Source organism: Rhinoderma darwinii, chromosome 1 (genome assembly GCF_050947455.1).
Source record: "Rhinoderma darwinii isolate aRhiDar2 chromosome 1, aRhiDar2.hap1, whole genome shotgun sequence".
Classification (NCBI taxonomy): Eukaryota; Metazoa; Chordata; class Amphibia; order Anura; family Rhinodermatidae; genus Rhinoderma; species Rhinoderma darwinii.
In genome coordinates, this window is record NC_134687.1 from 582,273,760 (window position 1) to 582,297,110 (window position 23,351).

General features: G+C 40.3%; 1 protein-coding gene across 1 annotated transcript in view; it reads right to left on the minus strand.

Moving 5' to 3' along the window:
- Positions 1-1,602: 1,602 nt before the first annotated feature.
- Positions 1,603-23,351, minus strand: part of HCN1 (hyperpolarization activated cyclic nucleotide gated potassium channel 1) — a 443,459-nt gene continuing 421,710 nt past the window's right edge. The window contains exon 8 of the mRNA XM_075839721.1: positions 1,603-11,576. Coding sequence (XP_075695836.1) covers positions 10,753-11,576 — 824 coding nt within the window. The 3' untranslated portion in view covers positions 1,603-10,752. The remainder of the gene's footprint in view (positions 11,577-23,351) is intronic.

The following is a 23,351-nucleotide window of genomic DNA, read 5'->3' on the forward strand; positions in this document are numbered from 1 at the left end:
GGAAAAAGTATGCAAAATAGCTGTTCTCCATAAGAAAGAATATGGTCTCTCCAGTGCCACATAAAGGAAACACTGACTTACATGGTAGTCACCTATATGTGGCACCGGAGATTCAGTTTTTTTCTTTCTGAAGGAGAGCTAGTTTGATGGAAGATCACAACAATCGCAAAAGCATTTTTTTTTTACATTTTGCTCCAAAAATTTTCCACGTTTTTCAGAAAGACCCATGAACATCAATACGCATTTCAGTAAAATACATCATGCAATGTTATCACGTACCATACGTCACATAAGTGTAGGTTTGGCCTAAATTCTGTTCTTATATGCTTAAATTAACATTGTAGGTTCTCTCCTCATTTTCTTTTTTAATTTTTGGAGTTAATGTTTCAACAACTCCATCTCCAACTAATAAAATTCAAAAGGTCTGTGTGGACATACTAAATTTAAGACCAAGGTGCAGAAATTCCTACAAAGGTAGGTATTTTTAGACACGTATCCAATGCTTCCAGCAATGTTATTTCTATGTGTGGAGCCAGAAAAATTCTAGCTTAAAATTTGGGTTAGGAATATTTTGATGTGAGAAGAATTAATGGGATTGTCCAGTGTCAGAAAATTAAAGTTATTTTTTCTGTATAAATACAATTGATCCAATTTTCCAATATACTTTCTGTATTAATTCCTTACGGTTTTTAAGATCTTTGCTTGTTGTTATTCAGTAGGAACATTCATTGTTTACTTCCAGTGGATACATATCTGTACACGGTCATGTGATGGACAAACAGGTGCACCACTCGTTACTGTTACAGTATGTGTTTCAGAGCTGTATCTTGTAATGATCCGAGCACATGTGTCCATCACATGACCAAGGACAGAATTGTATCCACTGGAAGTAAACAATGAATGTTCCTACTGAATAACTACAAGTAGATCTTAAAAACAGTGAGGAATTAACCCCTTCACCCACCAGGACGTGCCTGTATGTCCTGGTTCTGAGGGAGAAGTATGGAGTTCGCTCCATAAGTTGCGGGTGTCAGCTGTGTTTTACAGCTGACACCCAGGACTAATGGCCAGGAACAGCTATCTCGCTGTTCCCGGCCGTTTAAACCCTCAAATGCGGCGATCAATATCGACTGCAGCATCTGAGGTGTTAGAAAGAGGGGGTGCTCCCTCCAACAGCTCACCGCCTAATGAAGGCCCCCAGTACTGCCTTCACTCTGCCTTTGATAAGTCTATACAAATTAAAATATTAAGAGTTAAATAAAAAAACTTTTCCCATTTTTCCCCTAAGTCATGTAAAAAATAAAAACAGTAAACAAAGTTGGTATCGCTGCATCCGTCAAAGTCTGAACTATTACAATATAGCACATGAACGCCGTAAAAAATGACAAAATCCCAGCTTTTTGGTCAACTTAGCTCTAAAAAAAAATGTAATAAAAACTGATCAAAAAGTCGTATGTACCAATAAAAACTACAGCTCATTCTACAAAAAATAATCCCTTACACCGCTTAATCGATGGAAAAATAATAAAGTTATGGCTCTCAGAATGTGGTGAAACAAAATTATTTTTTTTAACAAAGTTTTTTTTTTTTTTAAAAGTAGTAAAATATAAAAAAAAAACTATATCAACTTGGTATCACCTTAATTGTATTGAGCCACAGAATAAAGTTAAGTTGTCGTTTTTACCACACGGTGAAAGCCGTAAAAACGAAACCCAAAAAACCATGGCGGAATCTCAGTTTTTTCTCATTTCAGCACGTAAATTTTTTTTTTTCCGTTTCTCAGTAGATTATATGGTACTTTAAATGCAACCATTAGAAACTACAACTGCCCCTGCAATAAATAAGCCCTCACACCACTCTAATAACGGAAAAATATAAAAGTTATGGCTCTTGGAAAACGGGGAGTGAAAAACTAGAATCAAAAAATGTCGGTGTCCTTATGGGGTTAATACAGAAAGCATATTGGAAAATTGTATAACATTTATTTATACGAAAAAATAACTTGTAGTGCCTTACAATATATGAATGTAAGCATCAATAAAGCAAAATAGGTTTATGTATCTATAAAGTTAGAGTCATGTTAGAAAACAAGAAAGCTGAAAATAAAACAGTAGAATTGTTAGTTCCTTTAATGAGATTGTCATCTGGACAGACCCCTTAAACTTAGGACATCTAATGGAAACACAAACAAATGGGTGCTCACACATCTTGCTTCGGGCTTCAGAAGCGATTGTGTCTTCTAAACTAACAGCATTTCACTCGGCTGGTTGGCCATGCAAGACGACATGGTCGCATCAATGCCAGTCTATATACTAAAGTGCCATGAATACATCTGCTGGCTTGTCTCCTTAGGGCATCTGTTATATAAGTTATCTTCTTTTTAAGCTTGGTGTTGGCAAAGGCTTTCAAGAATTCTCTAGATGGAAAGGAGAACAAACTGGGGGATACTTGGCCAAATCAAGCCAAAACTTTAACTTAAAATACAAATAACCTGACAGAAGCTCTTTTATTTTGTAGACATTATGAGAAGAATCAAGGTAAATGATGCCGTGAAGAGAATGCCTATCAACAAGATAGATGGATACTATTACAGAAATCATGAACATGGCCTTCCAAAGCCAGAAGACGCACATAGACGACAGAAAATTGTACAATAACAATTTATATGGCTTACAGAAGTCAAAATCGTCCTGATGGCATTTACTGCAATAATAGTGTCTCAAAAACAGACAATATATTATCACTATATTAAAAAAAATATTTAATCATTTCTTATGCTAGAAACCATGTATGACAAATATACAGAACACGTGATTCACTTTCAAAGAGATGCATATTTGTAGAGCCGTTCCTTATTGTGACTGTTCTAAATAATATTGTAACCGTAAATATTGTTACTTTATTACATTTTTATCATTATACTGCATTTATTATAGTAAATCACAGGAAATTAGTACAGTAATATTATGTCAATGAATTCGCACAAAAATATACTAGTGTTTGTGGTTCTCAATTTCAATTTCTTTTAATCTGTGTCTATTATTTTCTTTCTTCCCTCCATCACCTACTGCTTACCTCATTTCTTGTTTTACACATGAAAAAAATATATATTTCCCCAAAAATCTACCTCTAATTAATATGTTTATACATATGGTGTACGATTATAGTCATAGGTTAGTAAGTAGTTAGTTGACCCAAATGAATCAGTGACACTGACCACCAATGTTTTGAGACAAAAAAATGCTCAGAGCCGTTATCACTTCCAAAGGTTTAACTCGCAGTTCCTGAACCCAAACAAAGTCTGTAACAGGGTGTCTCCTTTTGTGCATGAGAAACTTTTGGGGCCCCTCTATCACCAGGACCTGAATGTGACTGCTACATCTGCATCCCCTATAGCTAAGCTCCTGATCAATCAGCATAGGAGAAAGCATTTCCCAGTGATAAATAATTATTTCAAATCTGATATACGATATGGGATGGCAGCCAAAAAAATGTAGCAATTGTTTTCTTGTTTTTTTAAATTTATTATCCACTTCAGTTTCAAGAGTAAATGATAATAATATAAATTATAACTGGAGTTAAGCTTTACAACTAGGGGATCTCAATAATCAAGACCTATCCAACTGTGCACTGCTACTATTTCTTCAAAGTAATGCATTTGTGTGGAAAAGCAGGGAAGCTGATTGAACCCTATTTCCTTTAATACCCAGTACCATCTACAGCATCTGCAAACACTGTATTTACACATTACTTAGGGTCATAACTAGAGCGCCACTGGTGGGGAATGTGCCCCGGGGGCTGGGAGTCAGGGTGGTCAACATTTTCTCACATTATATAGACATAAAGATAACATCATAGATGGACATATGATATGTCCAACCTGTCTAGCTGCACAGGAACCCAGTAGGTAAGGGGACCCACTGCCACCTTTAAACTCTGTTACCTAATCTCTATTAGATTATAAGTGAGAGACAGAGCTAATTATAATGGTTCAAAATTATTGATGGATTGTTAGACAGACATAAGAGGATGCTGACAGACATAAGGGTGTGTTGCATGGTAGGATATTTGCGCAAGGTGCCCATATACTGTTTTTACATGGGGACCCTCTCCTTTCTTTGTCCTACCCTGGATAACATCTGTAGAGTCTCAAAAGTTTGAGGCCCTACAGATGCCCAAAATGAAAAGGTTTTGGTACTCCAAAGATTGGCAAGACCTGTTGGGCACTGCACTTGGTGCAATATTGAATTTAGTACTGTCTCAGACATTTTTTTAGAGATTTTCGAAACCTGAAAACTTATATGAGCTTATGAAGCAGCAATTCCATAGTTTAAAGTACAAAAAGCCACATTGTAGGTATATGAATATTGCAGTCCACATACACTGTTATGCAGATTGTTTCCGTTTTTTAAGATATCTGAATATATGTAAAACATTTAATTCAGAACTCAGACTTTCAGTTTAGGGTTGATAAGGTAAATGATCAAATTTAAAGCCTATTTCCATTTGGTACACAATGTTTACCCAGACTTCCCTCTCAGTTAACTGCACTTTTCCTTCCTATCTAATTAGTTTTTCATGCATAAACTATGATTTCTGGTGCTATATTTTCATTCTTCCCATAGGGAGGGACAAGCCTGTGCAACATGGAGAGGGAGTCTCTTGTACAGACGATAGAACTTCTAATTCAGTACATACAGCTAGTTGTACTCAAATTGTGGCCTCTGTTGATCCAGAAAGGAAACTAAATAGTTGCTAGGCAACCTGAACCCACATGCCCTGCATGGTACAAGTGGAGTGGCAAAAAAAATAACCATAGAACCAGCAAAGGTACATAATACAAATTAAACTATACGTATGCAATTACTGTAGCAAAATAAGGCTATAAAGGGGTTGTGCCAAGATAGACATTTATTACTTAAATGTCCCCACTGATCACTGGAACTGGGGTCCCAAGCCCTCCGTTCCTCCTCACTGCACAACCGCAGTGTTGAGAAGTTTGATCGGTTGAGAACTTGTCAAAGTCTATGTGACAGCCGAGTTCAGTGCTCGACTATTTCCATCAACCCCATCGACCGCCGTTTCAGTCAAACTTCTCCTCACTGCGGGGGTTGCAGTTGTAGTGACCGTGGGGGTTTCAGTGGTAGATCCCCCAGCAGCCATACATTTATCACCTACCTTGTGGATGGGTGATAAATGTCCATCTTGGCACAACTAGTTTAAACTATTAGGCACATCTTAAAAGAAGATTGTTTTTCTTAAATTTAGCAGCTTTCTTACAATTTCAATTAGAAACAATAGACATTGAATTCTTTAGGTTTACAACAAAGCACATTACTGGGTATTATTTTTACCAACAAATCCAACCAACGTTTTTTTGTAGAATAGCTAAATATCTTTTTCCTTGCATCCAGCTAGGATGAGATAACATATTGTTTTCAGATAAAGCATGCTTAAAATGTGGAAATGACAGAAATAGGACACTATGATTATAGGTCTATTAAGTCTTTCTTGTTTGCACTAGATGTGCTGAGTCAGCAGTCTTAGACTGTATAGTAGGTGTTACAAAAAGAAAAATGATAAGAAAAAAAGCAATATTAAGCAGTTTCTATTCACATGGAAAATAAGATGGGTCTGTTTGCTAGTCTACTGTGACTCATTCTCACATGCAGAGCATCCACATGAATATTTTTCCATTTGTTAGGACTAGACATTAAAGAACAATAAAAAATCCTTAAAGTAATCTCTGCTATTCTTTCTGATCGGAGCATGTTATGGAGCAGGAAGCGCTGAGCAGATTGATATGTTATTTTGTTATAATAGATACTGTATAACTTATAAAATCCTGTTTACTAAGGGATTAGGAGTCCAGTGGGCAGACCTTATCCATGATTAATAGCTATTGTTTGCACACACACAGGGAAGGTTGTCAATCATTGCATAGGACCGCCCACTGGACTCATAAGTGCAGAATGAGCAGGGATATAAAGCAAAAAATGACAAATTATACAAAATCTTTTTTTCACAAAATTGTACATTGATCTGCTCTGCTCCTCCTGCACTTTAACACACTGTTCCAGATAGAGTAGCATGTTCAACATGATAAGTTCCCTTAAAAAGATAGCTATCATTCAGACAAACTTCAGATATATCATAGGAACACCTCAGTGGTTGTGATCGATAGCACGCTGATGTACACTTTAAAGAGGCTCTGTCAACACATTATAAGTGGCCTATATTGTACATGATATGATCGGCGCTGTAATGTAGATTACAGCAGTTTTTTATTTAGAAAAACAATCATTTTTTACGGAGTTATGACCTATATTAGCTTTATGCTAATGAGTTTCTCAATGGACAACTGGGCGTGTTTTACTTTTTGACAAAGTGGGCGTTGTGGAGAGAAGTGTATGATGCTGACCAATCAGCGTCATACACTTCTCTCCATTCATTTACACTGCAGATAGCGATATAGCTATATCTCTATGTGCAGCCACATATACACACTATAACATTACTGCAGTGTGGTGACAATGAATATACATTACCTCCAGCCAGGATGGGATGTGTATTCAGAATCCTGATCACTTCTCTGCACGTCTCTGTGATTTACACGATAGCAGGCGTAGTCATTTACATCGAGATCTCCCTGTGCTGTGCTGTAAATCACAGAGACGTTTAGCGCCTACAGACAAAGCCAATGGACGAAGCAATTAACTGTGTATACCAGATGACTCCCACCATATTGCATTGTATGGTAATGGACACCAAGGGTAGCAGCACATATTACATTTTAAAACTGGTACAAGATGGAAAATAAGTCAAATGTTCACAGAGGTGGGAAAAAGTTACAGTTTGGTAGGGGCTCTCTGTAAGAAAGGGTAAGAACTGAGAAATGGTTATTTTCAGTAGTTGCTAACCCATAACCCATGTACTCTTAAATACAACCTTCAATAGTATAGTTACATAGTTTAGAGGAACACATCTGGAGGGAATACAGTACAACTGATTAATGTTTCATTTACTTATTTTTCCAGAGACTGTCTGCTTTGGGCAATTCCTGTTTTTTAGGAGGATCCCCCGACAATAATCTGATCACAAGATATCTTGCTGATGTAATATCTAGTGAACAGCTGTAAACTGTGCGGGTATCTGGAGAAAGTGTTAAAGTAGTCTGGTTTGCCACCATAGGGCATGGGACCATAGGATTGAAATAAATAGGCATACCGTGTAATGCATGGAAATGTTGCATCCTTTAGAGAGAGAAGCTCTTTGTCCACTCAGGCTAAGAAATGAGGGTCATGAACAAATGTCCCCCTCCATTGACTTGGAACATCCTAATAGAGTATTTGAAAATGAGTTTTAAACAAGCCCTTCAAAGAGGTTGTCTCATGATTAGATATTATATTTCTCTGTTAGATCAGGCAAAACATAACCATTTTTCAATTGGAATCATTACAACAATGCTTTGTGTCCATATATCGCTGTTACGTACTTGTTCACATTCGGTGGATGTCCTGAGAGGGAATCAAAAGATAACCAGTAGGTGGATGTAACTATACTCAGTAGTAGAACTCGAGTAGGGAATCATACTGATGTTTTTACTGACATAAAGACTAGTCAATTTGCCAATTCATACAAAAAACAATACAAATCTATGGGTCTATATTAGAGGAGTACCTAAGGGGCATGTCCCCCATGTGCTGGGTTTCAGGGGATGCCAAAATGCCACTCTGACTTGTCCAGAATATTTACATACAGAGCTAGGGCAGCCCTGGGTGACGGAAAGCCTAGCTACACCTCTGGCCCATACTGGTACTCCATATGCCTCCAATATTATATGGAGGCAGACAGAGGTTTTTCTCTCCGGTTTTTACATGGAATGCATGAGAAAATAGATTGTGGCATATTCCATTGTATGCCGTATTACCAAGGTATTATACAGTAGCACACGCCATATAACCTAAGGTAGACTGAAAAAGATGAATTGCAATAAGATTGATATTCATGATGATGGTGATGATTATTATTTATAACAATTATATTATAGCATTTCACCGGAATTTTGAATAGTCTGTCAGTGACCGATGCCATAATACTCCAACGTCATTTCCTGTGATTTCACTAAAGATCTAGACATTATAAAACAAAACAGTTTTTAACATCAATCATATATCTTACTATGAAGTCTGCAGCGACAGGTGGAAAAAGAATAAACTACTGTGACGGCAACAATATCAACTCAATCTCATCAGCTGTTTGCTCAGTTCTGAGTATGGCTTACCTACTATTAGTGCATTCTCATTTGCCATTAGCGAACCTGAATTTCATAAAAAAGAAATTAGAGGGGCACAATCGGGGCTGACCTACAAATATATATGTGGTTTCCATAGTATATAATGTAGGTCACAAAATGGTTTACAGATCTCAAAACACATACTAGAAAAACATAAAATAGGCTACACCCCTACACTTATATCCCAAAAAAATTACGAACCATTTCATGTCATTGCATGATGTTTGAACTCTGTGGGGCCTTAATAGGGTTATTTAATACCTGCAATTTCAATTCAATGGATAAAACAACAACATATCGGTCAAATAAATATCCAAGATTAAAACTGGTGCAACGAAAAAGTAGAGATGTTGCCCACAGTAGCGATTACTGCGTAAAATTTCTAATCTCCTCTACACCAGTGAAAGTAGTGATCTGAATAGCTGTAATGGACAATACCTCCACTTTTTATTGAGACTTTTTCATACATCCCCTATGTATGAAACAGTGCCACTCTAGTCCATGGGCTGTGTCTGGTATTTACTTGAATGGGGCTGAGCTGCGATACCCGATACAGCCCTTGGACACGAGTGCCGCTGTTTCTAGAAGAAATCAGTCATGTATCTCATACCACCCCTTTAAGTGTTTTAGAACTGTGACAGTATATAGTGTGCCCATTTCTTCTCATCAGTGAAATCTGTAGCTACTCTTCATCCCTATCAGTAATCTCAGTAGAAGGCATACAAGTGTATTAGCAGAATCTTGTCGTAGAACATTGCACATGGTCGTCAATAAAGCTTTGTCTTTTTAACGTTCTTACACATAAAGCTTACTATATACAGCCTTCAAATAAGGTTCTAAGGTTGTTGTGATCTAATCAACATATGTACACCTATTATATATATTTATATATATATATATATATATATTTATATATATATGATTCAGTACAAAAGTCGTCACAATGGTCTCTTTGAATGAATATATTTCTTGATGATTTTAGGCACCAATGATTCCTAATGAATGAAGACACCTAAATCACGAGACAAATTGAAGGTCTAAACATTAAATTTGGCGTTCACAAAACAGTTGATCCCACTGATTTTCTCTTCTTACCCCCTATTTATTAAAAAATACATTTTATAAGTGTTTTAAACTATTGGCTAAGCTTTTATACTACATGCCTTCGGATATAATGATCCTTTACATTAACCACAGAGCAAACCGTGCGCATCTGGATAACAAAATGAAGTCATATTTTTGAAATATTTTTGATGTCTAAATTCTGAAGACACGATGTAGGGATGTATGGATCACAAGAAGCCCACAAACAACCAGTGTTCTAGAATTTGTTCAGGTAAAATAAGTGTTTCATTACATTCTCAAAGACCTTGAGATTATACATTTGTTTTTGCTATCCCTAAAGTTGATCCAATTAGATTTTGCTTTAATAGAAGCCATGCAATAGACATTTGTATTATTGATGGTAGAATGGGAAAAAAAAACTGTGAGGTTAATTTAAAAAACAAAAAAATCAGTTTACATTTTTGCAGTGGAAGTATTGTATATACATAGGGCATGCAGATTTAGTCTTTGCAACAAGGAACTGGTTTTTAAAGCAAACATCAATGTTAGTAACTCCAATAAAATTAGAAAAATATTGAAGAACAATGGCTGCAAAAGTATATCTTCAATCTATTATATAAATTCATAATTCGCATCATGGCATGAAAATTTAAAGAAAATATTCAAAATAATATGATCTATGTATTATGGGAGCAGATGAAGTATAAACTTAGAATAAAAAAAAATGCTACAAGACAGAGGGGTAACTTGAAGCTACTGGGTCCCCAATGCAAAATGTGTAAGAAAGTCCCCAACTATAACACGTAATTTATAGTACTGGTCTCCCCATATGGGGCAGAGGGACCATTTGGGCCCCCTCAGGGTCTAGGGCCCAGTGTTAGATCTCAGCCTTATGACCCTCTCTACAATTACACCCCTACTAATAGATTAGAGAAATTTTTAACTATTTTGTGACATTGAAATTTACAAGATGAGAAAATATTTTTTTAAGCAATTATCAGTCATTAGGGTGAATGGTCATAATTGGTGGTTACATGTAAACAGGATTCCCTCGTTTTAATTAAGGAAATTAAGCAGAAATGATTCGAACATGTGTATTCAAAGAAAAAAAAGTTACAAAAAAATGCTTTTAATGTTTAAAGTAAAGGAAGACACACATATGTATATGAATTTATATGCATGGAAGTTTTAGTGCTAAACAGTTTTTATACATATATATATATATATATATATATATATATATATATATATTTATTTTACATTCTTTATGTATGATTGAGCCATCTAAAATATTTCTTCTTATAGATATTAGGATTCTATAGATTTAATTAGTTTTTGTTGGGATGGTTTCAGTTTGTTACAGTGCTGTTCATATGTACACATAAGAGGCATCATAAATTTGAAGCATAACGTGGTTTGTCTGTGTCTGTTTCTGTGGTTGGTCCTGTGGTGGTGGAATCCTTACTGGTAGCTGGAGCTAATGTTGATGGTGGAGTTGGAGCTCCAACTCTTGCAGGAGGTAGAGCTCCAGAGGACATCTGGCGAAACAGGGCAACCCGTGGAGGGACATTGCCCCGGCTTCCAGATTGAGTACCTGTAGCTTGCACATTGGATACAGGCTGAGGCAGGGATGCCAATGACTCCCCTACTGTTGGATGTGGCTTGGCCACAAGAGTAGAAACTTCATGGGGTAAGGAAGGCTGTGAAGCAGAGAGAGGCCTCACATCTCTTGTTAGGTTAGAGTTTGGTAGAGCTTGGGTGCTCTTATGAACTTCATTGATCAGCGTTGCTCCAGACGCTGATTGTTGCTGCTGCTGTTGCATTAGAGAAAGTTGTGATGCAGTGGGGGAACTGTAATGAAATGTTCGGCCTGCCAATGGACTCTGTACTGAGGGACTACCCACAGCTGAATTAAAAGAGGGTGAGAACATAGCAGCTTGCTGTGGTGTCTGTGGACTTGGTGTTGGAGACTGTAGGTTTCCATGAGAAAGACTGTTTGCAGTATAAACAGGTGGAGATTGGGTCCTCATTCTCAGTGATGTGTTGGTACTAGAATTTAGAGCTGGCATTTGTTGATAGCTAACTGAGGGAGTCCCTTCTATCATCTCCCTGTCTTGTTTCACAATCTGCTTCAGTATCTCGCTCTCCTGGTTGTTGAATACTCCCGTGTTGAGGTCCTTTTGAAATCGTTGCTGGAGAATGGAGTTCTTCTTCCCTGTTGGAAAACAGGATGGTTATAATATGTAGTTAAAATAAAATATATTTATCAGAGAATGTGTTTTGGTGCCAAAAAGCCATAAGACTTATTTCACAATATACTGTATACACAATTTTTTTTAAAGAAAAATCCTCCATTGCAACAGAAGACATATAAGGACAATAAGAGTATGGGTTCCTTCAATATGTTAATGAAAAAAAAAGACTATAGATAGAAATTAGATGTAAGGATGGTTAGACAGACAGCCAGACAGACACAGACAGACAGACAGACAGACCGACCTGACAGACAGAGAGAGAGACATACAGACAGACAGAGAGATAGACAGACAGACAGACAGACAGAGAGACAGAGAGAGATAGATAGATAGATAGATAGATAGATAGATAGATAGATAGATAGAGAGAGAGAGAGAGAGAGAGAGAGAGAGAGAGAGAGAGAGAGAGAGAGAGAGATAGATAGATAGATAGATAGATAGATAGATAGATAGAGACCTAGATAAGCTGGCAGTATGGGCAAAAACATGGCAGATTAAATTTAATGTTGATAGATTTAAAGTAATGCACCTAGGATGCAATAGTATTAATACATATACATTAAATGGAATAAAACTGTGGATAACAGAACAAAAGAGGGACCTGAGTATTCTGGTAACAAATAAGCTAAGCAGCTGTATTCAATGTCAAGCAGCAGCTGCAAAACCAAATAGGATTTTATGGTGTATAAAATGAGAGAGAAAGAAGCGTGATTCAAATGTAATATTACCCTCTATAAACCCTTCGTAAGGCCAAATCTTGAAAATAGAATTCAGTTTTGAACTTCACATTGTAAAAAGTATATAGGAGAGCTGGAGAGGGTTCAAAGGCGGGCGACTAGATTATTAAAGGAGAAGTCCTTTATAATGAAAGGCCAGAGAAATTGGGCTTGTTCAGCTTGGAAAAAAGTTGCCTTAGAGGTGATCCTAATAATATGTATAAGTATAAGTGTGGTCAATACAAAGAACTAGCACATGAGCTGTTCTTTCCATAAACTTTACAAAGGACCAGGGGACATTCATTGCATGTTGAAGAAAGTTGTTTCAGACATCAATATAGGAAAGGGTTCTTTACAGGTAGAGTAGTCAAACTATGGAATTCCCTACCCTAAGAGGTATTAATGGCAGATACTTTGTCAATATTTATAAAAAGGCTAGACTATTTTTTTTTTTTACTGACAAATGACATTGTGGGTTATAATTAATTAAGCAATACATAACATGTAATTGATTGACAAAAGATTGAACTTGATGGACCTGAGTCTTTTCAACCTATGTAACTATGATAGATAGATAGATGATAGATAGATAGATAGATAGATAGATAGATAGATAGATAGATAGATAGATAGATAGATAGATAGATAGATAGATAGATAGAGCAAAAATCAGGCAGCACTCCGTTTGTGAAGGTGAAAAAAGAGGGTACTTTTATTGTCCCATAGGCAAAGTTTCAGCTTCTTCCCCTGGAGCCTGCTTGAGAAAGGCTCCAGGAGAAGGAGCTGAAACGTTGCCTATGGGACAATAAAAGTACCCTCTTTTTTCACCTTCACAAACGGAGTGCTGCCTGATTTTTGCTCTATATGAATTTGGGATCTTGGTCTATCCCTTTGGGCTTGCAGCCACACTATACCGGTGCTGCTGGATCCATTTGTCTAGATAGATAGATAGATAGATAGATAGATAGATAGATAGATAGATAGATAGATAGATAGATAGATAGATAGATAGATAGATAGATAGATAGATAGATAGATAGATAGATAGATAGATAGATAGATAGATAGATAGATAGATAGATAGATAGATAGATAAGCTATATGAGTAGATAGATAGATAGATAGATAGATAGATAGATAGATAGATAGATAGATAGATAGATAGATAGATAGATAGATAAGCTATATGAGTAGATAGATAGATAGATAGATAGATAGATAGATAGATAGATAGATAGATAGATAGATAGATAGATAGATAGATTTGCTTTGTGGACTTTAAATACCAGTAACTATAATAACATGTACACGACATCAAACGTAATTAAATTTTACTCTGATTATTATTTGAATGTATAGCAACGTAATTGTCTATGATTAGAATACATTTGCTGCCACAATCTGCAAGGTTAGGGTGAGTTAAACTTAAAGAAACCAAAAATCCCTTTTGAGGACTTCCACTGATGGAAGTCCTCAAGCCCCACATCATAGAAGCTATAATAAATGGTATCTGTTCTATATGCCAGTGGTCGGATGCAGTAAGATAAATGAATAATTTGCATGTCTCCGCCCAGTGTGCGTTAATAAAGAAGTAATCTTGTTAGTTTTTAGATATGTTATGGAAGTGAGCCGTGCAAATAACTTCAGTTATAAGAAGGCCACACTGTAATCTCATGTAAATTATTAGAATTGTGTTTAGTTTGGTCCGTTATAAAACAAGTATATTGAGGCAGATTTATTAATAATGGCTTAAAGATAGACAGCCTGAAGCTAAAGGTGCTAGGCTAATGATGCGCTATAATATATCAGTGAGGCGCACTATGTTTGATAGATTTGTTGTATCTTGGTGCATGTTAGACTCCTTTCTCTTTCTTATGCCACCTCTTGGGTAGACCAGTATTTTGCACCAAGAAATAGACACGCGCCAGTAATAAATCTGACGCAGTTAACGACTTGACAAATCCACGTCCGTATTCTACGTATATGGCCGAACATGGAAAGCATGTTGCAATTTACAATTCTTTTGTAGCAAAACTATAACATATGCGGCGAATACAAAATGTGCCGAAAATGTGGCGCAATAAAAGTCAGAAACAAGTCGGAGCCACGTTAATAAATCTGCCCCATTGTTCACTTACGGAGTATGTAACCAATCTTATACAAGCTGCGAAAAGCGACCTCTGAGATCTTCTGACAGAGACCCCTTTATATCACAAAAATGAAAAAGCGCAAAAGCCGCTTAATCAGCCTTTATCAGTATAACTGTAGAACCCCTTTAAATGAATATAGTCCATAAACTTCAGCAGAGCAGCTCATATCAATATCTTCACTGATTTTCCTCAAAATGATGCTAATTAAAAATAATTATTCCTTTAACCTGGTTTGACATCCATGATATTTTATTGAATTTAGCTAAAACGTACATACATCTGCCTATTATATAAGTAAGGATATACCATAACTCTATGACTCCACTGATCTTTAGAATGGAGGGACCAGGCCCCATTGGGAACAGCACTGTGCCAATTATTGCAGCACAGCCACAGACCAGTAAATAGGACAGAATTGCATTACCTGCACAGTGCCCAACTGGCCCCTTCGTTTTAGAGAGGATTTAATTGTGAACCCAAGAGTTATGGCATGTACTAGCGATACACTAGCAATATGCCATAACTTATATTGGTGAAAAAAAACCTATAGTTATTTTCATTATCTGTCATATTGGTTCACACTATATGATTGTCGAGAAAAAGACAAAAAAAGAGAGAAAACGGCGCTCCTCTAAGGTGATATCGTTCTAATCTGTATTGAAAATTGATGTTGATAGGAATAGAGCTCACCTTAGTAAGTTGTGCAATGTCGCCAGCACAACTTTACTTTGTAGCCATAACCGCATGGGGTGAATTCATCTCAGGAATTCATTTCCTCGTGGTTTTGAAATAATGCTGACTTGGAAGAAAAAAGATGCTCCTCTAGACGGGCGCTCAAGTGTATTCCTCTCTATTCCTTAACAAAGTCGCACTTTGTTAAGGAATAGAGAGGAATACACCTGAGCGCCCGTCTAGAGGAGCATCTTTTTTCTTCCAAGTCAGCACTATATGATTGTCGAAGATGACCAATAACTTATACAATATACACTATATAAAACTAATTTAAAAAAGATTCCTGTTCTGTTGTTACAAGCTCCCTATGGGAACAGCTTCTTTGTCTCCCCATGATAACACTTCCTGCCTTGTCCTTCTTTGTCGTGGGACATTGCAAGATATTAACTTTTAATGATCTGTTAGGTGACTATTTCGACCTTGAGTTCAAGGATAGCAAATAACTTGTTCCTGCACCTTTCCCCATTGTATGAGGTTTTATCTGATTTCCATGCCTACCAGGGGCGTAACTAGGAAAGACTGGGCCCCATAGCAAACTTTTGACTGGGCCCCCCTCCCCTGGGTGTCATACAACCCCCCCCCCCCTTGTAGATAGTGCCTTTTTTACAGCCCCCCCTGTAGATAACGCCATACAGCCACCTCTGTAGATAGCGCCATACAGCCCCCTCTGTAGAATTCTACAAAGGGGGCTGTATGGCGTTATCTACAGAGGGGGCTGTATGGCGTTATCTACAGAGGGGGCTGTATGGCGCAATCTACAGAGGGGGTCTGTACGGCGTTATCTACAGAGGGGGCTGTATGGCGCAATCTACAGAGGCGGCTGTATGGCGCTATCTACAGAGGGGGCTGTATGGCGCTATCTACAGAGGGGGCTGTATGGCGCTATCTACAGAGGGGGACTGTATGGCGCTATCTACAGAGGGGGCTGTATGACGCTATCTACAGGGGGGCTGTATGGCATTATCTACAGAGGGGACTGTATGGCGTTATCTACAGAGGGGCTGTATGGCGCTATCTACAGAGGGGCTGTATGGCGCTATCTACAGGGGGCTGTATGGCGTTATCTACAGAGGGGGCTGTATGGCGTTATCTACAGAGGGGGCTGTATGGCGCTATCTACAGGGGGGCTGTATGGCGTTATCTACAGGGGGGCTGTACGGCGCTATCCACAGGGGGGCTGCATGGCGTTCTCTATAGAGGGGGCTGTATGACGTTATCTACAGGGGGGCTGTATGGTGCTATCCACAGGGGGGGGGCTGTATAGCGTTATCTACAGGGGGGGCTGTATGGCGTTATCTACAGGGGGACTGTATGGCGCTATCTACAGGGGGGACTGTATGGCGTTATCTACAGGGGGTCTGTATGGCGTTGCTTACAAGGGGGGTCTGTAGGGAACGCCATACAGCCCCCCTGTAGGGAACGCCATACAGCCCCCCCTGTAGGGAACGCCATACAGCCCCCCTGTAGGGAACACCTTACAGCCCCCCCTGTAGGGAACGCTATACAGCCCCCCCCTGTAGGGAACGCCATACAGCCCCCCCTGTAGAGAACGCCATACAGCCCCCCCTGTAGAGAACGCCATACAGCCCCCCACCTGTAGAGAACGAGAGAACGCCATACAGCCCCCCCTGTAGGGAACGCCATACAGCCCCCCCCTGTAGGGAACGCCATACAGCCCCCCCCTGTAGGGAACGCTATACAGCCCCCCTGTAGGGAACGCCATACAGCCCCCCCTGTAGGGAACGCTATACAGCCCCCCGTGTAGGGAACGCCATACAGCCCCCCCTGTAGGGAACGCCATACAGCCCCCCCTGTAGGGAACGCTATACAGCCCCCCCCTGTAGGGAACGCCATACAGCTTCCCCGACCCCCCAAAAAAATGCGACCTACAGTGTGAAAAGACAAAAGACATGTATCCCCTCTCCACTGGAAAGGGGATACATGTGTGATCGCTGGCAGCGATAGGGAGAACGGGGGACCGAAAGTCCCCCAAGTTCTCCATGACTAACCTCTGACTTCCGGCGTCTGCACAGCTCAATAAAAATAAAAGGAGCGCTGGTCACGCATGCGCACAAGCGCGACCGGCGCTCCATTCATTTCTACGGAGCTGCCGACGCAGACCCCGGAAGTCCGAGGTTTGTGATGGAGAACTTCAGGGGACTTTCAGTCCCTCGTTCTCCCTATCAATGCCAGCGATCACACATGTATCCCCTATCCTGTGGATAGGGGATACATGTCTTTTGTTTAATGGTAGAGCGGGGACATACCTCCCTGTACTGCCGTATTGTTCAGTGGCGTCGCGCTGTAGAAGCCGTAGCGGCTGCTAGCGGCGCCTCCGGCCATGGTGGGGGCCCGTGCCGGCGGGCGACACGGGCCCCCTCATGCCGCGGGCCCCGTAGCAGCCGCTACGGCTGCTATAGCGGTAGTTACGCCTACTATATGTAGTAAAATAGTGGTCACCCTGAAAGAAAGTCAAGCTGTTGCTAAGCAACCTGGGTTAATACACAATGCAGGGTACACTCATGAGGTACTGCAAAAATATATTTTTTTCTGCAAAGGTGTGTAATAGTATTTCTTCTATGTTTGTGCAGTTAGTAAAGTGGAGTTTGGGATATATCATTTGAAATTGCCGTTTTTTAAATGTAATATATACTTTTATTTTAAGTATTGTTTTTTGTCATCTCTAACTTTATGGACTATTCATGTCTTCATACGTGCTGCCATCTAGTGGCTAAACAATCATTTTTGTTATGTTATGACCTATTTTAGCTTTATGCTAATGATAGGGATCTAGCTAGATCACTATGTGCAGCCACATACACACACATTAACGTTACTCAAGTGTCCTGACAGTGAATAGACATCGCTTCCAGCCAGGACGTGATGTCTATTCAGAATCCTGACACTTCGGTAACATTTGAGTGAAATTTACAGCACAGCAATCGTAATCTCGTTTTAAATGACAGTTTACAGCTGTAATGTCCGTGGCCGCGGGCTGTCAGCTCCGTTCCCCTCCTAACAGCCGCAGCCATGAGTCGGCAAGCGCTGGCCCCAGTCTCCTCCTCAGGAGTCGCCAGCGCTCGCGTCCACTCACCTTAGCCGGATCCCACTTGTGCCCGCTCTTAAAGTGGAGTTTGGGATATATCATTTGAAATTGCCGTTTTTTAAATGTAATATATATGTTTTATTTTAAGTATTGTTTTTTGTCATCTCTAACTTTATGGACTATTGATGTCTTCATACGTGCTGCCATCTAGTGGCTAAACTGACTACACTTCAGACTGGTCCAAAAAAAAAATCTCTCTTTACAGCCTACAGCTTATCATCTCATTATCACTAGTTACGATTAACGTCAGAGCGGCGGGTAAAGCAAACTGCCTAACCAAGACAAGCAGCTATCACACTGCCAATAAAGGTAAGATTGTAGACAGCTTACACAGAGCAGAGTGAGGAGTCAGGGATATCTGTGGAGAGTTGGGAATGTCACTGCTAATCTCCAGTCCCAGTCTTTGTTGACTCTGCTGTAAAGTATACCCTCTTAGGCGAATTTTGCGCGCGCAAAAAACCCAGCGTTTTGCGCATGTTGCAGTTCCGTGTGGCATCAGTGTTTGGTGCATTTTATATGTTTGGAGCGTTTTTTGCGCGTATGGCCTCGTTATGACACGTGGTTTTAATGTTTAGAAACATAAATGAAGTAGTTTTATTATTTCCTTTATTTCATCAACAACTGTAGCGCGAATCACGCGTGGCACACGGAAGTGTATTAGTGTGCCATTTTCATGCACTTCAATGGGTGCGTGATGCGCGAAACACGCTCAAGTATAGGACTTGTCATGAGTTTTACGCAGCGGACACACGCTGCGTGAAAAACACGGAATGTCTGAACGACCCCATTGACTTACATAGGTTCGTGTGACGCGCATGATTTTCACTCGCGTATTATGGACGTAAAATACGCTCGTGTAAATAAGGCCTTAGGCTGTGAAGAGAGGATGCAAAAATTTATTTAGTCCTCGTTTTTAAACACATAGCAAAGGTTTTATTACAGTTACATCTCCTTATAGGAGCCTATAAAAACTATGCAGTAGCCGTATTCTACATCTGTATTTGCTTCCATAATTTATCTGCATTTGTTTTTGCAATATGTGAAAAAATCATTGCAAAACCGTACAAAAAATACAAACAAGCACAGGGCTCGCCAAGGGCGTATGTACCATAGAGACAGCCCGTGATGCGGCTATGGGACCCCTAGAAAGAAGGAACTCAGTCCAAGATGGCTGCATCCCTCATGCTTTAGTGCTGGTGGAAAAACTATGCACACAGGCCCTACATTGTTAAGGCCCTATTTTAACATGTGAAATCCGCAGCGATACGTGATGTCACTTGTTGATGTGGATTCCATGCGGAAAAGCCAGTGAATTTTTACACACAGATTGCACCTTATTGAATGGGGCCTATACACATGTGAATCCGCTGTACATCAAACAGCAAATATGCAGCAGAAATCAAAGATACTCCTCAGATTTCTGCCACCAATTTGACAGTAAATACGTGATGGATGTCTGAACACAACCAAAGAAACAAACAAACAAACAAACAAACAAACAAACAAACAAGGGTTTGGGGAAACAACCCTAGAATTATGAAAAGGAGATTGGGCAACAAGTCCTGTCCCAAGTATTTAGGGTGTGGTGGTGTTAACAAGGCACATTTTAATCTTTGCAATGGGGGCCACCTCACCGCTTACAAAGTATGGACCAAATAAACACATAAGTACTGTTATAAATAAGGTCAGTGTCACGTACTCTATGCCTGCGGCTCCCTCGGTCTCCAGGACATCGAGAGTTACTCGCTAGGGCGTCGCCCGGCCTGGCAGACTGAGGCAGTTTGCAGCCAATAGGAGCCCAATCAAAGCCTGGCTGATGTTCCTGAGCTCCCGCCCTCTCCTTATTTAGTTCAGCCTGGTATAGTTGGCCTTTGCCTGTAATTAGAGTTTCCTTGCCTGGTGCGTTCCCTTGTTTCAGACTCCCCTGAACGACTTGCCTTTTGACTTCTTGTGACCTGACCTCGGCTGGACTCCTGACTTTTCTTTGCCTTCTGACTATTGTTTTTTCCGCACTCCACCGGTTTGAGCCTGCCTGCCTGACTCCGCCTTTTGCGCCTGGACTTGTCTGCGGCACAATTGCCCTTCCTCTCCCTCTGTGTACTTCCCAGGTTACCCTTTGTTATTTTGTACTGTCTCTGTCTTATCTGTTTGTCAGTTTCACTTGTACCAGTATAGGGAACGCCGCCCAGTTGTGCGCCGTCGTTTAGGTCGGGTCGTATAAGTAGGTAGGGACAGAGGTTTGGGAAGAACAGGGACCTCACTGTTTACTGTGTATTTGTTCATGACAGTCAGAAGTGCCGTACATGCATTTCACATCCGTATTTAGCTCAGAATTGACAGCATATTTCAGTACACTTGTTTATAAGCCGTAGTACATACACATATTTTAGTCGATGTACTGCCTTTGTTTGCACTCCATTAAATACCATATTCCAAATTCAATGTTCCAGGAGACGAATACCTCCAAAATCATGTGTTCAAGCGTACAACATGTAAAATCAGAGGTGCAGCGCAGGCCCGTAGAATTTTATGGAAGTTTTTTCCAGCATCCATGTAATATGGATCTTAAATACAGTTATGTACATGAGGCTTGAAACATGCTTGCACTCTCATTTTACGTAGCCTTATTAAATCTTTAAATATTCCTGATGGGTTGCATTTTTTAACTCCTTAACGACCGCCCACCGTCTATTGACGGCAGGCGGTGCAGGTGCTTCATGTACAGCGACGTCTTTTGGCGTTGCTGTAGATGTGGCTGATGAGCGCTCCTGTGATTTCTCATCCTCTAAGCAGCAGATGTAACTTACAGCTCCTGATCTTAGAGCAGCCTGCTGAATACAGCTAGGGTTGGAAAACTTTCCGACCCCAGCTGTTTAACACTTTGATCGCCGCAGTCCGTGACTGTGGCATGATCAAAGGAAACTTCCATCTTTGATCGCCTCACCAGAAACCCGCTTACGTAATCAAAGACCGGGGAATCTCTTTGCAGTCAGTCCTGGGGACCTAGACAGGACCAGTGTACACAGTGTAATGTATTAGCATACAAGAGTATGCTAATATATTATAAGCAAAATATAGAGTTGTAAATAAAGTTATCCCTTAATGGGATAAAAAAAAAGTGACAAAAAATACATTAAAAAAACCTCCCCCCAAAAAGTCATTATTTTGCATAAAATATATTGTACTGCCCCTACATTAAATAAAAACAAAAAACCTACACATATTAGGTATCTAAACAACCGTAGTAACCTTAATAATTAATATAACAGGCTATTTAGCTGGAAACGTGAACGGGATAAAAAATAAACAAGAAAAACTATGCAGAGAATCGCTTTTTCCTATATTCACGCTGTAAAAATATTTATTTTCTACTCCGAAAACGAAAAAAAATGCAACAATTTTTCCCGCATAAAACAATGCCACGTTAATGAAAATATAAAAAAGTTATGACTGCTGAAAGACAGAGAGGTAAAAACTGAAAAATTTAGCTGGTCATTAAGGCGTTTTCAGGCCCGATCCTTAAGAGGTTAAGGACACTTTACAAAAAGTGGCTGTTTGTTTCTAAGCCTTCCATGAGTAATGTCACAAACAACCTGAAACCCAAAGATTCATAATCCTCCGAAACGCTTAGCATAAACCATAAAGAATCAGGAACCTAGGAAAAATGCTCCTTTTGTCGGGCGCTCGTGTGGCTGGTTCAGTAAGTCCACAGAACCATCGGATGAAATGAAAACAATTTATTGAACATACTAAAAAACAATAAAAGTCACTGCTGCAATGCGTTTCAACCTCGTGCTGGATAAACTTTGACCCGTGAGTACCCTGGACTATAAGAGGGGTCCAGCCCCCTAGTTCGATGCCTGAGCATTGTTGTGTTCCCTAGTTTGTCTATATGATGGCCTCCTAGTGTGTACCTGTTCCTGTTCCTAGCATTCCATAAATTCCTGGTCTAGCACTGACCTGTGCCAAAGTCGTGCCGTGCTGCATCCACATCTGACCTGCTTCACATCGCCTGACGTCCGCCTGCTACCTAGTCCCAGCCGAGACTGCCCTGCTGCTGTCTGAGCTGCCACAGGTACCTATAGAACTATAGACTCTCACCTGCTCCCTGTTGGCCAGCTGCCTTACCGCCAAGGCGGTACGGCCCAGTGGGTCCACGGACCCTTCGTGACAGTACGCTCAGGCCATGGACCCCGCTGTTCGATGCAAGACCATGAGGACATCATAGGAGATGCGACCGGATATGCTGGACCTCCGGTCTCAACAGGACCAACTCCCCCAGGCGTTGAACATCCTTGCACGTCGGCAGGAGGCACAAGCTGCTGTTCCTCCTACTACACCTATTGGCAGTGTTAACCCGCGTGTTTCTTTGCCACTTCCTGACCGCTATAATGGAGAAGCAAGTACCTGTCGTGGATTTTTAAACCAGTGCCAGATCCACTTCAGCCTGTATAGTAAGACATTTTCATCCAATGGCGCAAGGGTCCCTTTCATCATTTCTCTCCTCACCGGTAAGGCTCTTGCATGGGCGAACCCTATCTGGAAGAGACAAGGCCCAGAGACCTGTGACTTCCAAGCCTTCCTCCGGACTTTTCACATAGTGTTTGGGGAGCCTGGATGAGTCTCATCTGCAGCAGCATCTTTGATTGACCTACGCCAAAGAGACAGCTCTGTGAGTGACTACGCAATTCACTTCTGCACCCTGGCTGGAGAACTGTTATGGAACGATGAGGCTTTGGTGGCGGCATTCTGGCATGGACTGGCTTCCAGAATTAAGGATGAACTTGCCGCCCGAGATCTGCCGTCTACCCTGGACGACCTCATTCTTTTATCGGCCCGGATTGATATACGGTTCCAGGAACGCCTCTAAGCGGTTCGACAATAGGGAGCCCGCTCCAGTTTGGTTCCTACTTTGCAGCAACCGCTGCTGTTCTCAGATGTCGATCCTCCTAAGGAGTCTGCGATGATGGACCAGCGTAAGTTATCCATCCAGGAGATGCAACGCAGACGCACATCTGGACTCTGTCTTTA